Source organism: Scyliorhinus torazame, chromosome 18 (assembly GCF_047496885.1).
Source record: "Scyliorhinus torazame isolate Kashiwa2021f chromosome 18, sScyTor2.1, whole genome shotgun sequence".
Lineage (NCBI taxonomy): Eukaryota > Metazoa > Chordata > Chondrichthyes > Carcharhiniformes > Scyliorhinidae > Scyliorhinus > Scyliorhinus torazame.
In genome coordinates, this window is record NC_092724.1 from 23272807 (window position 1) to 23296040 (window position 23234).

Consider the following 23234-nt stretch of genomic DNA (forward strand, 5'->3'; position numbering starts at 1 on the left):
ATGGCAATGCCATTCAATGTCAAGTATTCATCGTGATGATATGAGGGCTAAAATGGATGGGGTGCAAAGACTAAGCTTACATTCCCTTGAGCATAGGATATCAAAGGATGATTTTATTGAGGGTGTTTAAGATGATTAAAGGAGTTGATAAGGTTGAGAAAGGGAAACTATTCCCTTTGATAGGGTGAGTCTAGAACAAGGGTTCAGAACTTTAAAATTAGATCTAGGCTATTAAGGGGTCTGGAAGCACTTCTTCACACAAAGGGTGGTGGAAATCTGGAACTTAAACTCACCGAAACAACTAATGAGGCTAGGGGCAACGGAAACATTTCAAAACTGAAATTGATGTTTGTAAGGCAAGGTTCAAAGGTTACATAACCCAATCTTTGTGTTCCTGCTCTTTGTCACCCCAAATATCTTTTACCAACTCAATACATACGATGCCAGGAAATAAAGACACAACAAGTGCTAATATTTATACATATAATCATTAAATATTATTTCGTTCAACAATCATCCTAGCTTGTATTCCTTGGTATATACAACTCCATGATCACTTCCTTCGCTATACAAGTTCACTCAAAAATATTAAGAGTGTAGAAACGTTTTAATCTGACATCTGTTCTCAAAAAAATAGTTTTATTTAAACTCCAGAAGGTTCAAAAATTTTTAATTTTTTGTTTTTTTAAATTCAGAAATATTTTCTCAGACCTGGGTGAGACTGGTATTGTAACACTGTGCACAGAATTAGCGGGGAGTAGCAAGGTAACAGAGGTGTTGGCGTTGTAACTGTGCACAGGCTTAGCAGGGAGTAGCAAGGTAGACTCACTGCACTGTCTCCTGGTTCATTAGTCACAAAGGAGAAATCTCGTTGAAACACTGGGATGGAAAAGCAAAACTGTGAATGCTGGATATCTAATACAAACCTAAAAAATGCAGTAAATCAGGATAGCCATCACCTCCAAGAGAAGTCAGGTTAGTCCTTCAAATCTCTACCCAAACGTCTTTCCTATTTCTTTCTGTCTGATAGGGGCCTGTCTGGTGTGTGCCCCCAATGCTCCTCTTGCCAATCCTGGGTTGCAATGTAGAACCACATGAAACTGCATTCACTCTTAGAGTAAACAGAAACTCTCAACCGAGGAAGGTGAGGAAGGCGAAAACATCACTCACACACAACGCTCCCCACTCATTCCTTGGGAAATGGCAATGACATGCTGGAGGTCATGTGGGGAAAGCCTTTACCCCTAAAGATGTACACGAGGAGGGATTCTGATCTTCTGGTAACATTGAAGTTAGACAGAGACATAACATTCAAATAGTATCAACACAAGTTTCAGACACATCCCAAAGTGAATGACACTGAAGAGCACTGAAACATGCAAGTAATCAGAACAGCCATTTTGCAAATAGCAAGATCTTAAAAACAGTCGGGATTAGTTAATCTGGTTTTGGATAGAAACTGGACTGTTGATGTCCACAAGGACCACCTGGGTTTTATATCTCACATGAATAATCCCTCAAGAGTGTATCTCCCGCAGTTCTGCTCTAGTGTCAGCCTAGATTACATATGTGTCGTTAACTGGGGTTTAAAATCTGCAACCTTCCAATTAAAAGGAAATTAACTACTCACTATGCCAAGCTGACACTGGCACATACAACGCATCAGGAATATCTGGGGAAGGGAAGGATGAACAGGCAGGGAAAGAGCAGCATGTACAGCATATAGAGAGAGACTAGAGAGATGGGCGCGAGGGAGGGAGGAGAGGGCGAGAGGGTGAGAGAGAAACGAGGGCAAGAGAGAGGAGAGGGCGAAAGGGAAAGAGAGAGGAGAGGGCGAGAGGAAGAGAGGAGAGGAGAGGGCGAGAGGAAGAGAGGAGAGGGCGAGAGGAAGAGAGGAGAGGGCGAGAGGAAGAGAGGAGAGGGCAAGAGAGAGGAGAGGGCGAGAGAGAGGAGAGGGCGAGAGAGAGAAGGCGAGAGGAGAGGGTGAAAGAAAAGAGAGGATGAAAGAGAAAGAGGAGAGGATGAAAGAGAGAGGAGAGGGTGAGAGGAGAGGGTGAAAGAGAGGAGAGGGCAAAAGAGAGAGAGGAGAGGGCGAAAGAGAGAGAGGAGAGGGCGAAAGAGAGAGAGGAGAGGGCAAAGGGCGGAAGAGAGAGAGGAGAGGGCGAAAGAGAGAGAGGGCGAAAGAGAGAGAGGAGAGGGCGAAAGAGAGAGAGAGGAGGGAGCGAAAGAGAGAGAGAGGAGGGAGCGAAAGAGAGGGGGAGAGGGCGAAAGAGAGAGAGGAGAGGGCGAAAGAGAAGGGGAGAGGGCGAAAGAGAAGGGGAGAGGGCGAAAGAGAAGGGGAGAGGGCGAAAGAGAAGGGGAGAGGGCGAAAGAGAAGGAGAGGGTGAAAGAGAGGAGAGGGTGAAAGAGAGGAGAGGGTGAAAGAGAGGAGAGGGTGAAAGAGAGAGAGGGTGAAAGAGAGGAGAGGGTGTAAGAAAGAGGAGAGGGTGAAAGAGAGGAATGGGTGAAAGAAAGAGAGGGCGAAGGAGAGAGAGGGTGAAAGAGAGGAGAGGGCGAAAGAGAGAGTGGAGGGGGCAAAAGAGGGAGGAGAGGGTGAAAGAGAGGGGTGAGAGGGCGAGAGAGAGTAGAGGCCAGGGTGGGCACAAGGGGGCAGTACACGGAGCGGGGCATGAGAGAAATAGATGTGAGACAGCACTGAGGAGATATACATGGCAGCAATGTTGTGTCTCTGAACACAACAGTATTTGATGCTTCTTTTTGTTACAAATGGGTATTTCCCAGACTTTTATTTTTATAAATTTAGAGTACCAATTATTTTTTCCAATTAAGGGGCAATTTAACGTGGCCAATCCACCTACCCTGCACATCTTTAGGTCATGGGGGTGAGACCCACGCAGACACGGAGAATGTACAAACTCCACACGGACAGTGACCCAGGCCAGGATTGAACCCGGGTCCTGGGCGTCATGAGACAGCAACGCTCATCACTGCGCCACCGTGCCGCCCTATTCCCAGATGTAAACTAATGATGGACAGTGTCATTGCTTTACCCTCCTGAATAAGTTAAATACATTTTAATTACATGGGATGCAGGAATCCAGGCTGTCGGCACACAGTTATGCTATATTTGTGTCCATACATAACTCAATTTCTAAGCAATAGAAAAGGCTAAAAGAAAAATTAATCCAATGATGTAAATTTCAAGAGCATTGGGCGAGTCAGTGTTAGTGCTTGCTCCATTCTGCTGTCATCATTTGCTGTGACATGGGTCAGGCGTTAGGTTTATGTATCTTTTCCTCATGTTTACTGATTCCCAGATCCAGGACCATGTAAAGTACTGTGCTGTAGAAGACTCCATTCCAAATGTAGTCTTCCAAATGTGGTATATGGCAAGATAGAAACAATACACTTATTCCAATCCCCACACTCACATTGTGCCATCATTGGGAACACTGGCCACGAGCTGTACCAAGATTCATTGCAAGACAAAATACACCAAATGTGGTCTTTCACTGCAGCCCCCAATTGCTTAAACAAAGACCAGGGTTGGTCCTTCAATCACTAGTTCTGTGAAGCAGTGACACTATGATTCTGGAATAAGTTAGTTCCCGGTTTGAAACACAACTCTAGTGCGATGTTCATCCAGATCTCGGAGATGGTCTGAACTGAGGCACAGGTGTTTTACAAAAGTAATCTTTGAGGAAGTGTGCAGTTCTGTCTCCTGCATATATCATTGTGACTGGCACCTGCAGCACCTGGACCCTGACACAGCCACATGTTCCTCAACTCCGATTTCAGCCTGAAATACATAGTCCTGTACGGAATAAGATGGTGCACAGGATCTGACCTGTGACCAATGTTGCTGTTTAATGAGGAAAGATAAGATTCACTGGCACCGAGATAAAAACTGAACACCCCCCCCCCCCCCCCAAAATCTCTCGCCTGCACCTCCTAGATGAGTGCTTGATCCAGTGTACGGGAAAACAATTAATAGCTCACACTTCATAGAATCTTTACTTATGAATAAATTAAGCTATACAAAGGATTGTGCAAGACAGGATTGGAAGATCCCATTAGACTCCCAGGGATAGGTACACAAGTCTGCACTTAACAGCCCTCAACCTGCTGAGAATTTCTCTCCTTTCTGCGTTCCCCACATTCCAAAGCCAATGATTACAGCAGGTCTCCCACAATCTCGGCTCAAAATAAGCAAGTCATTCAGAAGGGGCAGTGAATACAGAGGCAGTGGAACGGCTCCTCAGTCAGAGGTAGGTCAGGGAGGAAGTTACAAAACAAAGGGACTCATTCAGAGCTGTGTAACTTGTAGACTGGAGATTCGGATCCAGCTGATATCTGCTTCCTGGTGGTTACAACATGGAATGCCTAACTCAGCCTCCAAAAGACTCATCAACTATTGTGCAATTTCACCCCAATCTTTTCAGAGCAAATCAGTGAGTCAAATATCAAACAGAAATGAATGTTACATTGCCCAGTGAAGTCCTGTTAACGCTAATTAAAACATGTCGTGACCTCTGTGACCCCCCCTCCCCCCAAAGCAATCAAAGACTTGCTCCAAGGTAAAGGACTAGATTGGCACATTTCATTACTGTGGTGGTAAGAGCGTGATACACTGGAGCTCCGGCAAACTTTCAAATATACACAAGTAAACTGCAAATACTGTTATGTGTGAATGAATCTGGGACTTGATGAGAAAAGAAGCATAAATTACAAAATAACTGAAATTGGAAGGTCAGATGGGAGAGGAATTTGACTTGTAGATTAGATTTTCAAATTTGAAACTATTCAATGAAATGTCTTCCCTTTGTCTCCAGTACAGGACTACGGTGTGTTGTTTGTGATCCAATGTAGATTTTAAATTATTCTCTTTGTGCATATCACAGATATGGAATAGTTTAGGAATAAAAGGGACTATAACTCAAACCGAGAGGCTGAGGACTGAAGATGATTCAATTTGGACATTGCACATTCCTATATGTTTTAACCTGAGTAAACTGCATTGGTCAGATTTTGGGGTGAAAATACAATTGATTTTCTTACTTAGGCTGTTCAGATTAACATCTCCTCTCCATAGCTCAATGAAGGGGCCACTAGAGACTGATGCACTTCTGACATGGAATGTGGAAGACAAGTTGCACAGCAAATGCCTATCAGGATTAGGAGATGGCTTGGATGTCAGGAATCTACTTAAAATGGGGCAGGAGCCACATTCAGATATCAGCATTGCACAACAAAGAAGTGGCATGAGTAGCCCTTAGCTGTCCAGAGCAGGGGATGAGGGAGCTGGGTTTCAAGGGAAAGGGAGGCAAGAACATCTTAGGTAAAGATTAGTAACATAAGCAGTTGTCTTGCTGTCTATCTTGGAGGAGGTGGCAAAGAGAGGGTAGAGTGAAAAATAGAATATACAAACACTGGGATTCTCAGGCCCAAAGCATCAAGGCATAACTGAGGCCCCTGTGGGAGACATTGGCACAAGAGTGACCCTCATGGGCAGTGATGGAAGTCCTGATGCACTGCATCCAGAACAGTGAGTGTGAGACAAGTTTTGACAGAACCTGGGTCTCATCATCTCCAAAACATTATCCATTACAAAAACAAATACAATCACTTACTCGTCATTCTATCAATGCCTGCCTGGTCAGGGTGGTGGTTGGGGGGGTGAGGTCACAGTGCTGAGCACTGATATTGGATCATATACTTTATCTGGCAGAATATGCCATTTCATTGTGGGACTTGGTCAGTTGCATTGATTACAGTGATAACAGCAAGTTAAAACACCTCTTTGTTGGAGTTGGTGGGTGGGGTCTGAGCTTCAGGCTATTCGTAGGTAGAGCCTGATAAGCAGATGCAGCATGGCCATTAACAGGTGACTGGCTGTCTCCCAGGAGTGATGTGGCCTCAAAGAAAGCTCACTGTGTGCTGAAGCTTGCACCTGCAAGCCAGTGAGTCAGCAGAAGGTAACTGCCTCGGATCCCCAGTTATTGCAACCACTGCAGTTGCTGGACAGACATTTTAAATACTTTACGAGGAAAGTCGGCACTTAATGCCAAACAACCGGGGCAGACAGTGCTTGAATAAACAGGTGCCAACCCCTCAAACCAGTCTCTTTGGGTGGCAGAGTTTACATATAATACTTGGACCATACCTTGCACAGTGAAGAAGGCAGACAAAGGCAACAGCAGCAAAAATATCACTCCCAAAAGGAAGAGTTTGAAGAGTCAGGTGAGGGGTACATAATAAACAAGTTTGCAGAGTCTGGGGAGGGGGGAGGAGACACAGTAAGTCTGGAGACACAATGAACAGAAGTCCTGGGTACAGCTTCCATTTTTTAAAAAGCCTTTGTCCTTTAGAATACTAAACTCTCCTCACTAGACAGTTACTGACGGGTCCCCCTCCCATCCCCACAAATTTCTCTAATTAAAGTTAGCGCTGGTCTCAGTCGATGCAGTTTTCCTCCTCTTCTGAAACACACATAGGAGAAGCTGGAAACACAATTAGATGCAATTGCTTGCCGTATCTCTCTCTCTCGCTGGTAAAATAGCCATGCTAACGCCAGGATTGCAGCTGCTTCTGGTCGTATTCTGCTATCAATTTCTTAATGTGAGCCAGTTTGTTGTGCAGATATTCACAGCGATATTTTTCTTGGCTGTAATTGGGATTTGTCTGTATAAAACATAAAAATGACATTAAATTCAGACCCCATATCGAACTCACACAACTAATGTGTCTGATGGTTTAAATATAACATTTAAGTTGGATTAGTTTTGGATTGGTGCAAAGCTATCGGGAGAGTGGGGCAGTGGGATTAGCTTTAGATTTCACCAGCAAAGAGCAAATACAGACAGGAAGGGCTGAATGGTTTTGTTCTATGCTGTAAACTCAAATGGTTGTGGCTCGCAAACAATGTAGCAAAGCAGAGACCCCCCCCCAAAAAAAAGTGCTGAGACCATAGGAGCAGAAGTAGGCCACTCAGCCCATCAAATCTGCTGCACCATTCAATGAGATCATGGCTGATCTGATATGATAATCCTCAACTTCATTTTCCCACTTTATCTCCATAACCTTTGATTCCCTTGCTGATTAAAAGTATGTATTATCTCAGCCTTGCACATACTTAACGACCCAGCCTCCACAGCCCTCTGTAATAAAGAATTCCACAGATTCACTACCTTCAGAAGAAATTCCTCCTCATCTCAGTCTTAATTGGGTGGCCCCTGACTCTGATTATGCCCTCTGGTCTCAGACTCGCTCACTAGAGGAAGCATCCTCTCAGCCCCGTCAAGTCCCCTGAGAATGCTATCTGTTTCAATAAGGGCGCCTCTCATTCTTCTAAACTCCAATGAGTACAGGCCCAATTTACTCAACCTCGCCTCATAACAAAATCCCTCCGTACCGGGATCAACCGAGTGAACCCTCTCGGGACTACCTCCAATGCCAGTCTCTATTTCCTTAGATAAGGGGACCAAAACTGTTCACAATATTCCAGGTGTGGTCTAACTAGTGCCTTGTATAGTTTTAGCAGGACTTCCCTATTTTTATACTCCATTCCCTTTTAAATAAAGGCCAACATTCCATTTGCCTTCCCTATTACCTGCTGAACTTGCACGCTAGCTTTTTGTGATTTATGGACGAGAACCCCCAAATCCGTGTTGCAACTTTCAGCAGTCTTTCTCCAGTTAAACAATATTCTGCTCCTTTATTCTTCCTACCAAAGTGCATAACTTCACATTTTCTGACATTATAGTCCATCTGCCAAATTTTGCTCACTCACCTGTCTCTCTCCCTCTGTCGTCCTCATCGCTTGCCTTCACACATCTTTGTGTCATCCGCAAACTTGACAATAGCTCATTCACTTCCCTTGTCCAAGTCATTAATATTTATTGTAAATAATTGTAACCTCAGAACAGATCCACATAGCACTCTACTAGTTACAGGTTGCCAATCCTGAAAATGCTCCCCTTATTCCAACTCTCTATCAGTTAGCCCATCCTTTTTCTACGCTAATATACTATCCCCAACACCATGGGTTCTTATCTTATTAAGTAGCCTTTTGTGTGGTACCTTATCGAGCGCTTTTTGAAATCCCAAATTTATTGCATCTACTAGTTCCCCTTCATCTACCCTGCTTGTTATCACCTCAAAAAATTCCAATTCCGATTTCCCTGTCATAGAATCCCTAAAGTGCAGAGGAGGCCATTTGGCCCATCAGGTCTGCACCGACCCTCTGAAAGACCACCCTATCTAGGACCACTCTGCACCCTATAACCCCACCTAACCTGCACAGCTTTGAACACTAAGTGGTAATGTAGCTTGGCCAATCCACCTAACTTGCACATGAAGCCATACTGACTCTGCTTGATTATATTCTGCATTTCCGGGAGAGGGGGGGGGGGGGGTGGGGGGAGGAGGAGGGAAAAAGGGGAGGCACGGGAGAGACGAGTAAAGGATAGGAGTAAAGGATAGGTGGTTGGGGAAGGTGGCATTGTTTCTGTATGCCATGTTGGCTGGGGTTTGTGCTTGGGGGGGGGTTGTTGGGTATATTGTTGTGTTTTTGTTGAAATTTGATGTTTAAAATTGCTAAAATTATAAATGCTCAATAAAATATTTTCTAAAAAAAAAAATGCATTTCCAAATGCTCTGCTTTTAAATCCTTTATGATTGACTAACATTTTCCCGATGATAGAAGTTAAGCTAACTGGCCTTTAGTTACTTTTTTGACTCCCTCCTTTTTTGAATAAATGTGTTGCATTTGCAGTTTTACAATCCTCTGAGACTTTTCCAGAAATTAAGAATTCTTGTAGCTACTTCCTTCAACATCCTGGGATGCAACCCATCAGGCCTTTAGCCCCATTAGTTTCCCCAGTACTTTACCCCTTGGTGATTGTTATTGCATTTATTTCCTCACCCCGTTCTGCCCCTTGATTATTTATTTTCGGAATGTCATTCGTGTCTTCCACCATGAAGACTGCTGCAGCGTATTTGTCTAACTCCTCTGTCAATTCCTGGTTCGCCATTATTATTTCCCCAGTCTCATTCGCTAAGCGGCCTATGTTCAGTTTGGCCTCTCTTCCTTTTTATATATTTAAAGAAATTCTTCTGGCTGCTTTTATATCACTTGCTAGTTTATCCTCATAGTTTATCTCCTTCCTCTATTATTTATTTGGTCATCTTTTGTTGGTTTTTAAAACTTTCCCAATCCCCTGGCTTGCTATTAATCTTTGCCACATTATATGTTTTTTCTTTTAGTTTAATACCATCCTTCACTTCCTTGGTTAACCATGGTTGACTTATCCCCTTCCTTGTATCCTGCTTCCTCACTGGGATGTATTTTTGTTGAGAGTCATGACCTATTTTCAGAACGTCTAGTGTTACTGAGCAAGCGCCTTTCTTGCTGAACACCTTTCCCAGTCTGCTCTAGCAACTCTGCCCTCATTCCTTTATAGTTACCCTTATTTAAGTGTAGCACAGTTGCTTCTGACCCACATTTCTCACTCTCATCTTGAATGCTAAATTCTACCATGTTATGGTCACTGCTTGTGAGGGGATCTTTTACTCAGATCGCTTAAAATTAAAAAAAAAATTTAGAGTACCCAATTCATTTTTTCCAATTAAGGGGCAATTTAGCGTGTTCAATCCACCTACCTTGCACATCTTTGGGTTGTGGGGGCGAATCACACGCAAACACGGGGAGAATGTGCAAACTCCACACGGACAGTGACCCAGAGCCGGGATCGAACCTGGGACCTCGGCGCCGTGAGACTGCAGTGCTACCACTGCGCCACCGTGTTGCCCCCTACTCAGATCGTTTTTAAACTTGCTTCATTATATATCACCAAATCTAAAAAAGTCTGATTCTTGGTTGGATCCACAACATATTGTTCTCGGAAACTGTCTAGAATACATTCTATGAATTCTTCCTATGGCTACCTCTGCCAATTTGATTTTCTCAACTTGCATGAAGATTAAAGTCATCCATGATTAAAGTGCAGCCTCTTTTTACATGCTTTTATTATCTCCTGATTTATTTTTCGTCCTACAGCATAGCTACTGTTTGGGGCCTATAGGCCACTCCCACCAGAGTCGTCTTCACCTTTTTATTTCTTACCTCCAATCATATGAATTCTAAATCTTCCAATCCAAGATCATTTCTTGCCATCGTACGTATTCCATCTCGTATTAATAAAGGTACTTCTTATGTACCCACTAGCCTTTCCTTCCAACCTGCCCTTACAAAAAGTCACATACCCCATAACATTTAGTTTCCAATTTTGATCTCCCTATAACCATGTCTGTATTGGCTATAAGATCATAGCCATTGTCATGTGAGAGTACCTTTAAGAAATGGGTGTTTATAAATGGGTGTGTGTATAAATATCTGTGGTGAGAGTACCTTTAAGAAATGGGTGTTTACTACTGCAGTGATGTCAGAGTGTGGGTGGAGCTGGGCTGTCTGTCAGCTTTTTACTTTCGTTTTTGAGCAGGCTGCAGGGTGTGTTTTAGTTTTGTTTTCAGTGTTGGAGCTGAAGCCAGACAGAACATAAGAACTAGAAGCAGGAGTAGGCCATCTGGCCCCTCGAGCCTGCTCCACCATTCAATGAGATCATGGGTGATCTTTTGTGGACTCAGCTCCAGAGCAGGTGTACTGTTGATCTCTCTGCCATGAAAAGACTTTCTCTTGATCATTTGGTGAATTCAGAATTATAAATGTTCTCAGTAGTGAATGTAAACCTAATGTGCTTCTGTTGTAAGGTGTTTCTTCTGTCTTCTGGATGTTGTTTGGGAAGTTATTAAGGATTATGTAGTGTTGTATTCTTTGGGGGTTGTATTTGAATTGATGGTTGCTAAGATGTTCACTGGATGTTTCAAAAAGGTTAACTTGAGTTCATAGAATAAACACTGTTTTGCTTTAAAAATTACTTTTCCATTTCTGCTGTACCACACCTGTAGAGTGTCCCGTGTGCTCCCCATACCACAATCTTTTAAAAGTTGTGGGTCAGGTGAACTCCATGATACACTTTGGGGTTCTCTAAACCCTGGCCCATAACACCATTATCTTCAACTTGTGCCATTAATTCATTCATGGTGTGACGATTGCTACGTGCATTTAAGAAGCATTAATTTTGCTTTGTAATCCAGAGAATATAACCTTGGAGGTTCTGTTTAATTTCGTGCCCAGCTCCTCAAACTCTATGCAGAATCTCGTTCCACATTCTACCTATGTCATTGGTATCTACATGGACTATGACAATGGGATACACCCCTCCCACTGCAAGTTCCTCGAAGGCCCAGAACAGATATCGCGAACCCTGGTACCAGGCAGGCGACACAGCCTTCGGCACTCTCAATCCTGGGTTCAGAGAACAGTGTCTATTCCCCTAACTATGCCATCCTTGACTACAGTTCTCTTTTCTCCCCCTACTTGAATGGCTCCCTATACCATGGTGTTAAGGTCAGCTTGCTCATCCTGCCTGCAGCCCCCACTCTTGTCCACACAGGGAGCAACAACCTCAAACCTGTTGGACAAGAGCAGGGGTTGAGGCTCCTTTAGTGCTACCCCTTGGATTCCTCTACCTGCCTCACTTGTAGTCACACTCTCCTGTCCCTGACCACCAAACAAATTAATGGCAGTTACTCTAAATGGTGTGACAGCCTCCTGAAGCACAGCATCCAGGTAGCTCTTCCTCTCCCTGACATGTCGCAATGTCTGACGGTCAGACTCCAGCTCATCAACTCTGTGCCGAAGTTTCTCGAGCAACTAACAGTTGTTACAGATGTGGTCGCTATGAACCACAATGGGGTCCCACATACTGCAGCAACACACCGCCTGGCCCTGCATCCCGGTTTAATTTAATTATTTTTAAAAAAATTATTTACGGGGTGTGGGCGTCGCTGGTTAGGCGAGCCCTAACCAGCATTTATTGCCCAACCCCAGTTGTCCTTCGGAAGGTGGGTGAGCTGTCTTCTTGAACCGCTGGAGTCCTTCAGGTGTAGGTACACCCACTGTGCTGTTAGGGAGGAGTTCCAAGATTTTGTCGAAGAGGCACCAAAGGAATGGGGATATATTACCAGTCAGGGTGGTGAGTGACTTGGAGGGGAACCTCCAGGTGGTGGGGTTCCCAGGTATCTACTGCTCTTATAGATGGTAATGAGCATGGGTTTGGAAGGTGCTGTCTAAGGAATCTTGGTGAGTTACTGCAGTGCATCCTGTAGATGGTACACAAGGCTGCCACTGTTCGTCGCTGGTGGAGGATTTGAATGTTTGTGGGAGGAGGAGCAATCAAGTGGGCTGCTTTGTCCTGGATGGCGATGAGCTTCTGGAGTGTTGTTGGAGCTGCACTCATCCAAGCAAGTAGAGAGTATTCCATTACAATCCTAACTAGTACTTTGTAGGTGGTAGACAGGCTTTGGGGAGTCAGGAGGTGAGTTACTCGCTATAGGATTCTTAGCCTTTGACCTGCCCTGGTAGCCACAGTATTAATATGGCTAATCCAGTTCACTTTCTGATCAATGGTAACCCCCAGGATGTTGATTGTGGAGGATTCAGCGATGGTAATGCCATTGAATGTCGAGGGGCGGTGGTTAGATCCTCTCTTGTAGGAGATGGTCATTGCCTGACACTTGTGTGGCGCAAATGTAACTTTTCACTTTGTCTTTATCCTTTTTTTTCACACCAACCTTAGCCTTCAATTTCAAAAATGTCTGAAAAGGTAAGCGGAATACTCACCTACCAAACACTCAATAGATGTTTGTGGATTTCATCCTGATGATTCAATTGGTGAGGCCAGTGACAGATCCCATCCACTGCCCAGCCCCTGCTCAATACAAGGGTTCGGTTGAGTTGGAGGTGTTGCAATTACCCTCAGAGGGATGGGGAGGGGGCAGCATGTAGCTAGGGCCCGCTCTCCAAAATTTCCAACACACTGCCATTGATTTTCTCTTGGAATCAACTACACTGCACAAAACCAGAGGATTTATAAAGCACTAGTTAAGCCCCATTTAGAATACTGTGAGCAATTTTGGGCCCCACACCTCAGGAAGGGCATACTGGCACTGGAGCGGGTCCAGCGGAGATTCACACGGATGATCCCAGGAATGGTAGGCCTAACATACGATGAACGTCTGAGGATCCTGGGATTATATTCATTGGAGTTTAGGAGGTTGAGGGGAGATCTAATAGAAACTTACAAGGTAATGAATGGCTTAGATAGGGTGGACGTAGGGAAGTTGTTTCCATTAGCAGGGGAGACTAGGACCGGGGGGCACAGCCTTAGAATAAAAGGGAGTCACTTTAGAACAGAGATGAGGAGAAATTTCTTCAGCCAGAGAGTGGTGGGTCTGTGGAATTCATTACCACAGAGGGCGGTGGAGGCCAGGACATTGAGTGTCTTTAAGACAGAAGTTGATAAATTCTTGATTTCTCGAGGAATTAAGGGCTATGGAGAGAGAGCGGGTAAATGGAGTTGAAATCAGCCATGATTGAATGGTGGAGTGGACCCGATGGGCCGAATGGCCTTACTTCCACTCCTATGTCTTATGGTTTCCTGCACTTGTTGCTTGCATTCTTCACACCTCAGCATTACTCACCCTGCTCCGAGACACAGCCACCTGTCTGCACCCTGCTACCCAGGTCCCACCTGCAATTACCAGAGGTTTTATCTTTTCAGGGTCGCCCCTCCACCAGACAATAATCTAATCCTGTTTCACCAATACCATTCTAATGGGAACATAGAACAGCAGCAATTTCTGCATCCACTTCTGCTCGACACTTACCTTCTTAATTTTCCGATATTCTTGTAAGATCTGGTCATGAGTGCTCTGTGGGAAAAAGACGCATGGTTAAAGGGGGTGTGGCAACACTGTGCAGACTTTACAAAAATACAGTCTGAACTTAATAAGGGCAAACCCCACAGCCTCATGTGAAATGCGACCTGCTCGTTCAGTATAGAACATCTACCCTGGTTATGAGGGTGATAGTCAGGTTATACAAAACAAATCTTCCAATCAAGTTGCCTCAAAAAAATATTTCCACAAGCACTGTTTGACCGAATCATGAGGAAGCAGAGCTGAGGGGCTGGGTAACTGCCCCTCATCCTCAAATGCTGAGAGAACTGGGCCTCAAACTAAACCTTTGCTACATGGGTTCAAGCAGCAGCTGGATCCACACACACGGAGAACGGGGTGAAAAGGATGAACAGGGAAAGGAGGTGCTTCTCCGAAATTCCCGAGTAATGTCTACAAAATGCACCAGTGGTTAGCTGACCTGTCAAGATATTTGCTCACTCTGTGTGTGAGAAACAGGCAAGAAGGCTGTGTATAATTATTTTCTGAGACTGAAGAAATTATGCTAATACCTTGTAGTCTGCAGATCCGGGTGAGAGCTGTTTCAGCTCAGCGTCCAGCTGTGTGAATCGCCTAGTGATGCTCTCTATCCTGGAGTGCAGGTCCCGGTACTCACTGTACTCTGCATTGAAATCAGTTTTGTAACCCTGTCTCTGTTCCTGCGATGCAATTGCTGCATATTTGCTGAAGGAGAAATTCACATCACATAATACTTAATATGTGGATCCAAAAAGAGCCACATGGTATTCCAGAGTATTATCACATCTCTCAGTGTTACACACACAATGATTGGCTTCTTAAATGCAAATACAGCAATTTTACAGAGAAATTCAACAGCAAATAACTGAATAAATGACAGGAAATGCATGTGCAGTTTAAGTGAGTAAAATATTGGACAACCTACCAACAGCACGGTGGGATCTTTAATATTGACCTAAACTGACACGTGGCACTTTACTTTAACCTTCTCAAAAGGATGGTTGCTCCAATAATACAGCACTCCCTCAGTACTGACCCTCCGACAGTGCAATGCTCCCTCAGTACTGCCCCTCCGACAGTGCCATGCTCCCTCAGTACTGACACTCCGACAGTGCAATGCTCCCTCAGTACTGCCCCTCCGACAGTGCCATGCTCCCTCAGTACTGACACTCCGACAGTGCAATGCTCCCTCAGTACTGCCCCTCCGACAGTGCCATGCTCCCTCAGTACTGAACCTCCGACAGTGCAATGCTCCCTCAGTACTGCCCCTCCGACAGTGCCATGCTCCCTCAGTACTGAACCTCCGACAGTGCAGTGCTCCCTCAGTACTGACCCTCCGACAGTGCAGTGCTCCCTCAGTACTGACCCTCCGACAGTGCCATGCTCCCTCAGTACTGCCCCTCCGACAGTGCAGCGCTCCCTCAGTACTGACCCTCTGACAGTGCAGCGCTCCCTCAGTACTGACCCTCTGACAGTACAGCGCTCCCTCAGTACTGCCCCTCCGACAGTGCAGTGCTCCCTCAGTAATGACCCTCCGACAGTGCAGTGCTCCCTCAGTACTGACCCTCCGACAGTGCCATGCTCCCTCAGTACTGCCCCTCCGACAGTGCAGCGCTCCCTCAGTACTGACCCTCTGACAGTGCAGCGCTCCCTCAGTACTGACCCTCTGACAGTACAGCGCTCCCTCAGTACTGCCCCTCCGACAGTGCAGTGCTCCCTCAGTAATGACACTCCGACAGTGCAGTGCTCCCTCAGTAATGACACTCCGACAGTGCCGCGCTCCCTCAGTACTGACCCTCCGACAGTGCCATGCTCCCTCTGTACTGCCCCTCCGACAGTGCAGTGCTCCCTCAGTAATGACACTCCGACAGTGCAGTGCTCCCTCAGTAATGACACTCCGACAGTGCCATGCTCCCTCTGTACTGCCCCTCTGACAGTGCAGTGCTCCCTCAGTACTGACACTCCGACAGTGCAATGCTCCCTCAGTACTGCCCCTCCGACAGTGCCATGCTCCCTCAGTACAGAACCTCCGACAGTGCAATGCTCCCTCAGTACTGCACCTCCGACAGTGCCATGCTCCCTCAGTACTGACCCTCCGACAGTGCAGTGCTCCCTCAGTACCGAACCTCCGACAGTGCAATGCTCCCTCAGTGCTGCCCCTCCGACAGTGCCATGCTCCCTCAGTACTGACCCTCCGACAGTGCAGTGCTCTCATTACTGACCCTCTGACAGTGCAGCACTCTCTCAGTACTGCCCCTCCAACAGTGCAGTGCTCCCTCAGTATTGACAGTCCGACAGTGCAGTGCTCCCTCAGTAATGACACTCCGACAGTGCAGTGCTCCCTCAGTAATGACACTCCGACAGTGCCGCGCTCCCTCAGTACTGACCCTCCGACAGTGCCATGCTCCCTCTGTACTGCCCCTCCGACAGTGCAGTGCTCCCTCAGTAATGACACTCCGACAGTGCCATGCTCCCTCTGTACTGCCCCTCTGACAGTGCAGTGCTCCCTCAGTAATGACACTTCGACAGTGCCGCGCTCCCTCAGTACTGACCCTCTGACAGTGCAATGCCCCTTCATTACTGCCCCTCCGACAGTGCAATGCCCCCTCATTACTGCCCCTCCGACAGTGCAATGCCCCCTCATTACTGCCCCTCCGACAGTGCAATGCCCCCTCATTACTGCCCCTCCGACAGTGCAGTGCTCCCTCAGTAATGACACTCCGACAGTGCCGCGCTCCCTCAGTACTGCCCCTCAGACAGTGCCATGCCCCCTCATTACTGCTCTCCGTCAGTGCAGCAAGCCCTCAGTAGTGACCCTCTGACAGTGCTGCACTCCATCACTACTGACCGTCAAACAGTGCCGTGCTCCCTCACTACTGACCCTCCGACAGTGCAGCACACCTCACTACTGATCCTCTGACAGTGCAGCAAGCCCTCAGTACTGACCCTCGGACAGTGCTGGCACTCCATCACTACGGACCTTCCGACAGTGCATCGCTCCCTCAATTCTGACTCTCCGAACTGCACCACAAACATAGAACATACAGTGCAGAAAGAGGCCATTCGGCCCATCGAGTCTGCACCGACCCCCTTAAGCCCTCACTTCCACCCTATCCCCGTAACCCAATAATCCCTCCTAACCTTTTTGGTCACTAAGGGCAATTTATCATGGTCAATCCACCTAACCTGCACGTCTTTGGATTGTGGGAGGAAACCGGAGCACCCGGAGGAAACCCACGCAGACACGGGGAGAACGTGCAGACTCTGCACAGTGACCCAGTGGGGAATCAAACTTGGGACTCTGGCGCTGTTAAGCCACAGTGCTAACCACTGTGCTACCGTGCTGCCCCCTAACTTCTGAACGCTCCCTCCTTTTGACAAAAGTTGATAGCAAGGACAAAGGGTCAATTTGATTTGGATTCAGTCACCAAAAACAGCAAGATTTTTGTTTCAATTGCCAGACTCTGCTAAGTAGCTGGCTTCAGCTTTTTAAAAAATAAATTTAAAGTCCCCAATTTCTCTTCCCAATTGAAATTCAATTAATAAACCCTTGCCAGTGATTCCCAAATCCCATGAAATAATTTAAAAAAGGAAAAGCTTGCTAGCACAAAAAGAACAAGTTCTTATGAGAGCACACCCTGACCCCAAGAGGATTCAGCACATGAAGGTGTCAGGGGACCTGAAATGACCGAAACAAATAAGACAACATTTAAGACAGGGGTCAGCCTAAGGGCTCATGCAGTCTGTACTTACTGTAAATAGTCAGGCACATCGGAGGTCGATGTTGGAACGCTGGAGCTGTTACACACCCCATTCAACCCTACAAGGAAACAAAAATGTTTAAAACAAAGGGAGAGGAACCCAAAGCTTCACAAACTGGGTCATGAAGTCTCCAACCAGAGCGACACACCTTCAACCAGCTCTTTATGCTCGAACCTTCCGTACATGGGCAGCACGGTTGCACAACGGTTAGCTCTGCTGCCTCACAGCTCCAGGGTCACGGGTTCAATTCCAGTCTCGGGTGACTGTGTGGAGTTTGCACTTTCTCCCCGTGTGTGCGGGGGTTTCCTCCGGGTGCTATGGTTTCCTCCCACTGTCCAAATATGGCAGGTTAGGTGGATTGGCCGTGCTAAATTGCCCTTAGTGTCCAGAATATTTGTTGGGTTACTGGGATAGGGTGGAAGTGTGGGCTTAAGTAGGGTGCTCTTTCCAAGGGCTGGTGCAGTCTCAATGGGCCAAATGGCCTCCTTCTGCACTGTAAATTCTATGATATGGTATGATTTCCACCGTGGCCCCACTGCACCGGTATCTTGGCCTGTTTAAAGTTGTGCAAACTTTGCCATTGATCTCTTTATCATAAAATTTACAGTGCAGAAGCAGGCCATTCGGCCCATCGAGTCTGCACCAGCTCTTGGAAAGAGCACCCTACCCAAGGTCAACACCGGCACCCTATCCCCATAACCCAGTAGCCCCACCCAACACTAAGGGCAATTTTGGACACGAAGGGCAATTTAGCATGGCCAATCCACCTAACCTGCACATCTTTGGACTGTGGGGGGAACCGGAGCACCCGGAGGAAACCTACGCACACATGGGGAGGATGTGCAGACTCCGCACAGACAGTGACCCAAGCCGGGAATCGAACCTGGGACCCTGGAGCTGTGAAGCAATTGTACTATCCACAAGGCTACCGTGCTGCCCTTTCTACTAGAATGTTATATACTAAAGAGAAGATTGCAGCTGTAATGGGGCGGTACAGTGCAAGATCAGCACAATACTGTGGAGCCACAGTTAGCAGTCTTTGTCTTGGGTGAAGGTCGGTTTGGGGGGGGGGGGGGGGGGGGGGGGGAGGAGAAGAGAGAGAGAGAGAGAGAAGAGCTGGAAATGGCAGTCCAAGTATCCCAGTGAGAGTCAGTGTGTTGTAAGCTGCTCACCGATGAACTGTACAACTTGCCTCCACACTGTTACATTCACATTCACTAACAATGTGGCGAGGCTGTGCACACATTCACAATGCTAGGATACAACAGGCACAAGGGGCAGGGAAAGTACTAGAAGCAGAGCCCTCTGGTGGTTACTCAGCATTGCTGCAAAGTTGCTGCTTCTGACGCGCAACGCCAACAAATTTCCGACAGGATACAGAATTACGATTACTGAGAAAATACTGAATACCTGATATAAATGCAGAAATTGTGGCAGTACATGTCAGATTTCTCCGGAGAGAGAAACTGGGATGAGCGAACAAGGGGAATTAATGACCGTGCCTGTGGAGCCGGTAGAGCAGTGAGAGACGGTGTGTGTGGAACCCATACCCCAGTGAGAGTCAGTGTGTGTGGATCCCGTACCCCAGTGAGAGTCAGTGTGTGTGGAACCCGTACCGCAGTGAGAGCCAGTGTGTGTGTGGAACGCGTACCCCAGTGAGAGCCAGTGTGTGTGTGGAACGCGTACCCCAGTGAGAGCCAGTGTGTGTGTGGAACGCGTACCCCAGTGAGAGCCAGTGTGTTTGGAACGCGTACCACAGTGAGAGCCAGTGTGTGTGTAACCCGTACCCCAGTGAGAGCCAGTGTGTGTGTAACCTGTACCCCAGTGAGAGTCAGAGTGTGTGGTACCCGTACCCGAGTGAGAGTCAGTGTGTGTGGAACACGTACCCGAGTGAGAGTCAGTGTGTGTGGAACCCGTACCCCAGTGAGAGTCAGTGTGTGTGGAACCCGTACCCCAGTGAGAGCCAGTTTGTGTGGAACGCGTACCCCAGTGAGAGTCTGTGTGTGGAACCCGTACCCCAGTGAGAGTCAGTTTGTGTGGAACCCGTACCCCAGTGAGAGTCAGTGTGTGGGGAACCTGTACCCCAGTGAGTCAGTGTCTGAGGAACGCGTACCCCAGTGAGAGTCAGTGTGTGTGGAACCCGAATCCCAGTGAGAGTCAGTGTGTGTGGAACCCGAATCCCAGTGAGAGTCAGTGTGTGGGGAACCTGTACCCCAGTGAGTCAGTGTCTGAGGAACGCGTGCCCCAGTGAGAGTTAGTGTGTGTGGAACCCGTACCCCAGTGACAGTCAGTGTGTGTGGAACCCGAATCCCAGTGAGAGTCAGTGTGTGGGGAACCTGTACCCCAGTGAGTCAGTGTGTGTGGAACCCGTACCCCAGTGAGAGTCAGTGTGTGTGGAACCCGTACCCCAGTGAGAGTCAGTGTCTGAGGAACGCGTGCCCCAGTGAGAGTCAGTGTGTGTGGAACCCGTAGTCCAGTGAGTCAGTGTGTGTGAAACCCGTACCCCAGTGAGAGTCGGTGTGTGTGTGAAATCCGAACCCCAGTGAGAGTCAGTGTCTGAGGAACGCGTGCCCCAGTGAGAGTCAGTGCGTGTGAAACCCGTACCCCAGTGAGTCAGTGTGTGTGGGACCTGTACCCCAGTGAGAGTCAGTTTGTGTAGGACCAGTGCCCCAGTGAGAGTATGTGTCTGAGGAACCAGTACCCCAGTGAGAGTCAGTGTGTGTGTGTGGAACCTGAACCCCAGTGAGAGTCAGTGTGTGTGGAACCCGTACCCGAGTGAGAGTCAGTGTGTGTGGAACCCGTACCCCAGTGAGAGTCAGTGTGTGTGGAACCCGTACCCGAGTGAGAGTCAGTGTGTGTGGAACACGCACCCCAGTGAGAGTCAGTGTGTGCGGATCCCATACCCCAGTGAGAGTCAGTGTGGGGAACCCATACCCCAGTGAGAGTCAGTGTGTGTGGAACCCGTACCCCAGTGAGAGTCAGTGTCTGAGGAACCCGTACCCCAGTGAGAGTCAGTGTGTGTGGAACCTGTACCCCAGTGAGAGTCAGAGTGTGTGGTACCCGTACCCGAGTGAGAGTCAGTGTGTGTGGAACACGTACCCGAGTGAGAGTCAGTGTGTGTGGAACCCGTACCCCAGTGAGAGTCAGTGTGTGTGGAACCCGTACCCCAGTGAGAGCCAGTGTGTGTGGAACGCGTACCCCAGTGAGAGTCAGTTTGTGTGGAACCCGAATCCCAGTGAGAGTCAGTGTGTGGGGAACCCGTATCCCAGTGAGAGTCAGTGTGTGTGGAACCCGAATCCCAGTGAGAGTCAGTGTGTGTGGAACCCGAATCCCAGTGAGAGTCAGTGTGTGGGGAACCTGTACCCCAGTGAGTCAGTGTCTGAGGAACGCGTGCCCCAGTGAGAGTTAGTGTGTGTGGAACCCGTACCCCAGTGACAGTCAGTGTGTGTGGAACCCGAATCCCAGTGAGAGTCAGTGTGTGGGGAACCTGTACCCCAGTGAGTCAGTGTGTGTGGAACCCGTACCCCAGTGAGAGTCAGTGTCTGAGGAACGCGTGCCCCAGTGAGAGTCAGTGTGTGTGGAACCCGTACCCCAGTGAGCCAGTGTGCGTGGAACCCGTACCCCAGTGAGAGTCAGTGTCTGAGGAACGCGTGCCCCAGTGAGAGTCAGTGTGTGTGGAACCCGTAGTCCAGTGAGTCAGTGTGTGTGAAACCCGTACCCCAGTGAGAGTCGGTGTGTGTGTGAAATCCGAACCCCAGTGAGAGTCAGTGTCTGAGGAACGCGTGCCCCAGTGAGAGTCAGTGCGTGTGAAACCCGTACCCCAGTGAGTCAGTGTGTGTGGGACCTGTACCCCAGTGAGAGTCAGTTTGTGTAGGACCCGTGCCCCAGTGAGAGTATGTGTCTGAGGAACCAGTACCCCAGTGAGAGTCAGTGTGTGTGTGTGCAACCTGAACCCCAGTGAGAGTCAGTGTGTGTGGAACCCGTACCCGAGTGAGAGTCAGTGTGTGTGGAACCCGTACCCCAGTGAGAGTCAGTGTGTGTGGAACCCGTACCCGAGTGAGAGTCAGTGTGTGTGGAACACGCATCCCAGTGAGAGTCAGTGTGGGGAACCCATACCCCAGTGAGAGTCAGTGTGTGTGGAACCCGTACCCCAGTGAGAGTCAGTGTCTGAGGAACGCGTGCCCCAGTGAGAGTCAGTGTGTGTGGAACCCGTACCCCAGTGAGCCAGTGTGCGTGGAACCCGTACCCCAGTGAGAGTCAGTGTCTGAGGAACGCGTGCCCCAGTGAGAGTCAGTGTGTGTGGAACCCGTAGTCCAGTGAGTCAGTGTGTGTGAAACCCGTACCCCAGTGAGAGTCGGTGTGTGTGTGAAATCCGAACCCCAGTGAGAGTCAGTGTCTGAGGAACGCGTGCCCCAGTGAGAGTCAGTGCGTGTGAAACCCGTACCCCAGTGAGTCAGTGTGTGTGGGACCTGTACCCCAGTGAGAGTCAGTTTGTGTAGGACCCGTGCCCCAGTGAGAGTATGTGTCTGAGGAACCAGTACCCCAGTGAGAGTCAGTGTGTGTGTGTGCAACCTGAACCCCAGTGAGAGTCAGTGTGTGTGGAACCCGTACCCGAGTGAGAGTCAGTGTGTGTGGAACCCGTACCCGAGTGAGAGTCAGTGTGTGTGGAACACGCATCCCAGTGAGAGTCAGTGTGGGGAACCCATACCCCAGTGAGAGTCAGTGTGTGTGGAACCCGTACCCCAGTGAGAGTCAGTGTCTGAGGAACCCGTACCCCAGTGAGAGTCAGTGTGTGTGGAACCTGTACCCCAGTGAGTCAGTGTGTGTGGAACCCGTATCCCAGTGAGAGTCAGTGTGTGGGGAACCCGTAGTCCAGTGAGAGTCAGTGTGCGTGGGACCCGTACCCCAGTGAGAGTCAGTTTGTGTGTGAAACCTGAACCCCAGTGAGAGCCAGTGTGTGTGAAACCCGTACCCCAGTGAGAGTCACTGTGTGTGTGAAACCCGTACCCCAGTGAGAGTCACTGTGTGTGTGAAATCCGAACCCCTGTGAGAGTCAGTGTGTGTGTGAAATCCGAACCCCAGTGAGAGTCAGTGTGCGTGGGACCCGTACCCCAGTGAGAGTCAGTGTGTGTGTGGAACCCGTACCCCAGTGAGAGTCAGTGTGTGTGTGAAATCCGAATCCCAGTGAGAGTCAGTGTGTGTGGAACCTGTACCCCAGTGAGTCAGTGTGTGTGGAACCTGTACCCCAGTGAGTGTCAGTGTGCGTGGGACCCGTACCCCAGTGAGAGCCAGTGTGTGTGAAACCCGTACCCCCGTGAGTCAGTGTGCGTGGAACCCGTACCCCCAGTGAGAGTCAGTGTGTGTGTGAAATCCGAATCCCAGTGAGAGTCAGTGTGTGTGGAACCTGTACCCCAGTGAGTGTCAGTGTGCGTGGGACCCGTACCCCAGTGAGAGCCAGTGTGTGTGAAACCCGTACCCCCGTGAGTCAGTGTGCGTGGAACCCGTACCCCCAGTGAGAGTCAGTGTGTGTGTGAAATCCGAATCCCAGTGAGAGTCAGTGTGCGTGGGACCCGTACCCCAGTGAGAGCCAGTGTGTGTGGAACCTGAACCCCAGTGAGAGTCAGTGTGCGTGGAAC

General features: G+C 48.3%; 1 protein-coding gene across 1 annotated transcript in view; it reads right to left on the reverse strand.

Moving 5' to 3' along the window:
• Window positions 1-469: 469 nt before the first annotated feature.
• Window positions 470-23234, reverse strand: part of ell (elongation factor RNA polymerase II) — a 225952-nt gene continuing 203187 nt past the window's right edge. Inside the window, exons 9-12 of the mRNA XM_072482383.1 lie at window positions 17590-17656; window positions 14370-14541; window positions 13789-13833; window positions 470-6681 (exon numbers count right to left, since the gene is read on the reverse strand). Of these exons, the coding sequence (XP_072338484.1) occupies window positions 6565-6681; window positions 13789-13833; window positions 14370-14541; window positions 17590-17656 (401 nt within the window). The 3' untranslated portion in view covers window positions 470-6564. The remainder of the gene's footprint in view (window positions 6682-13788; window positions 13834-14369; window positions 14542-17589; window positions 17657-23234) is intronic.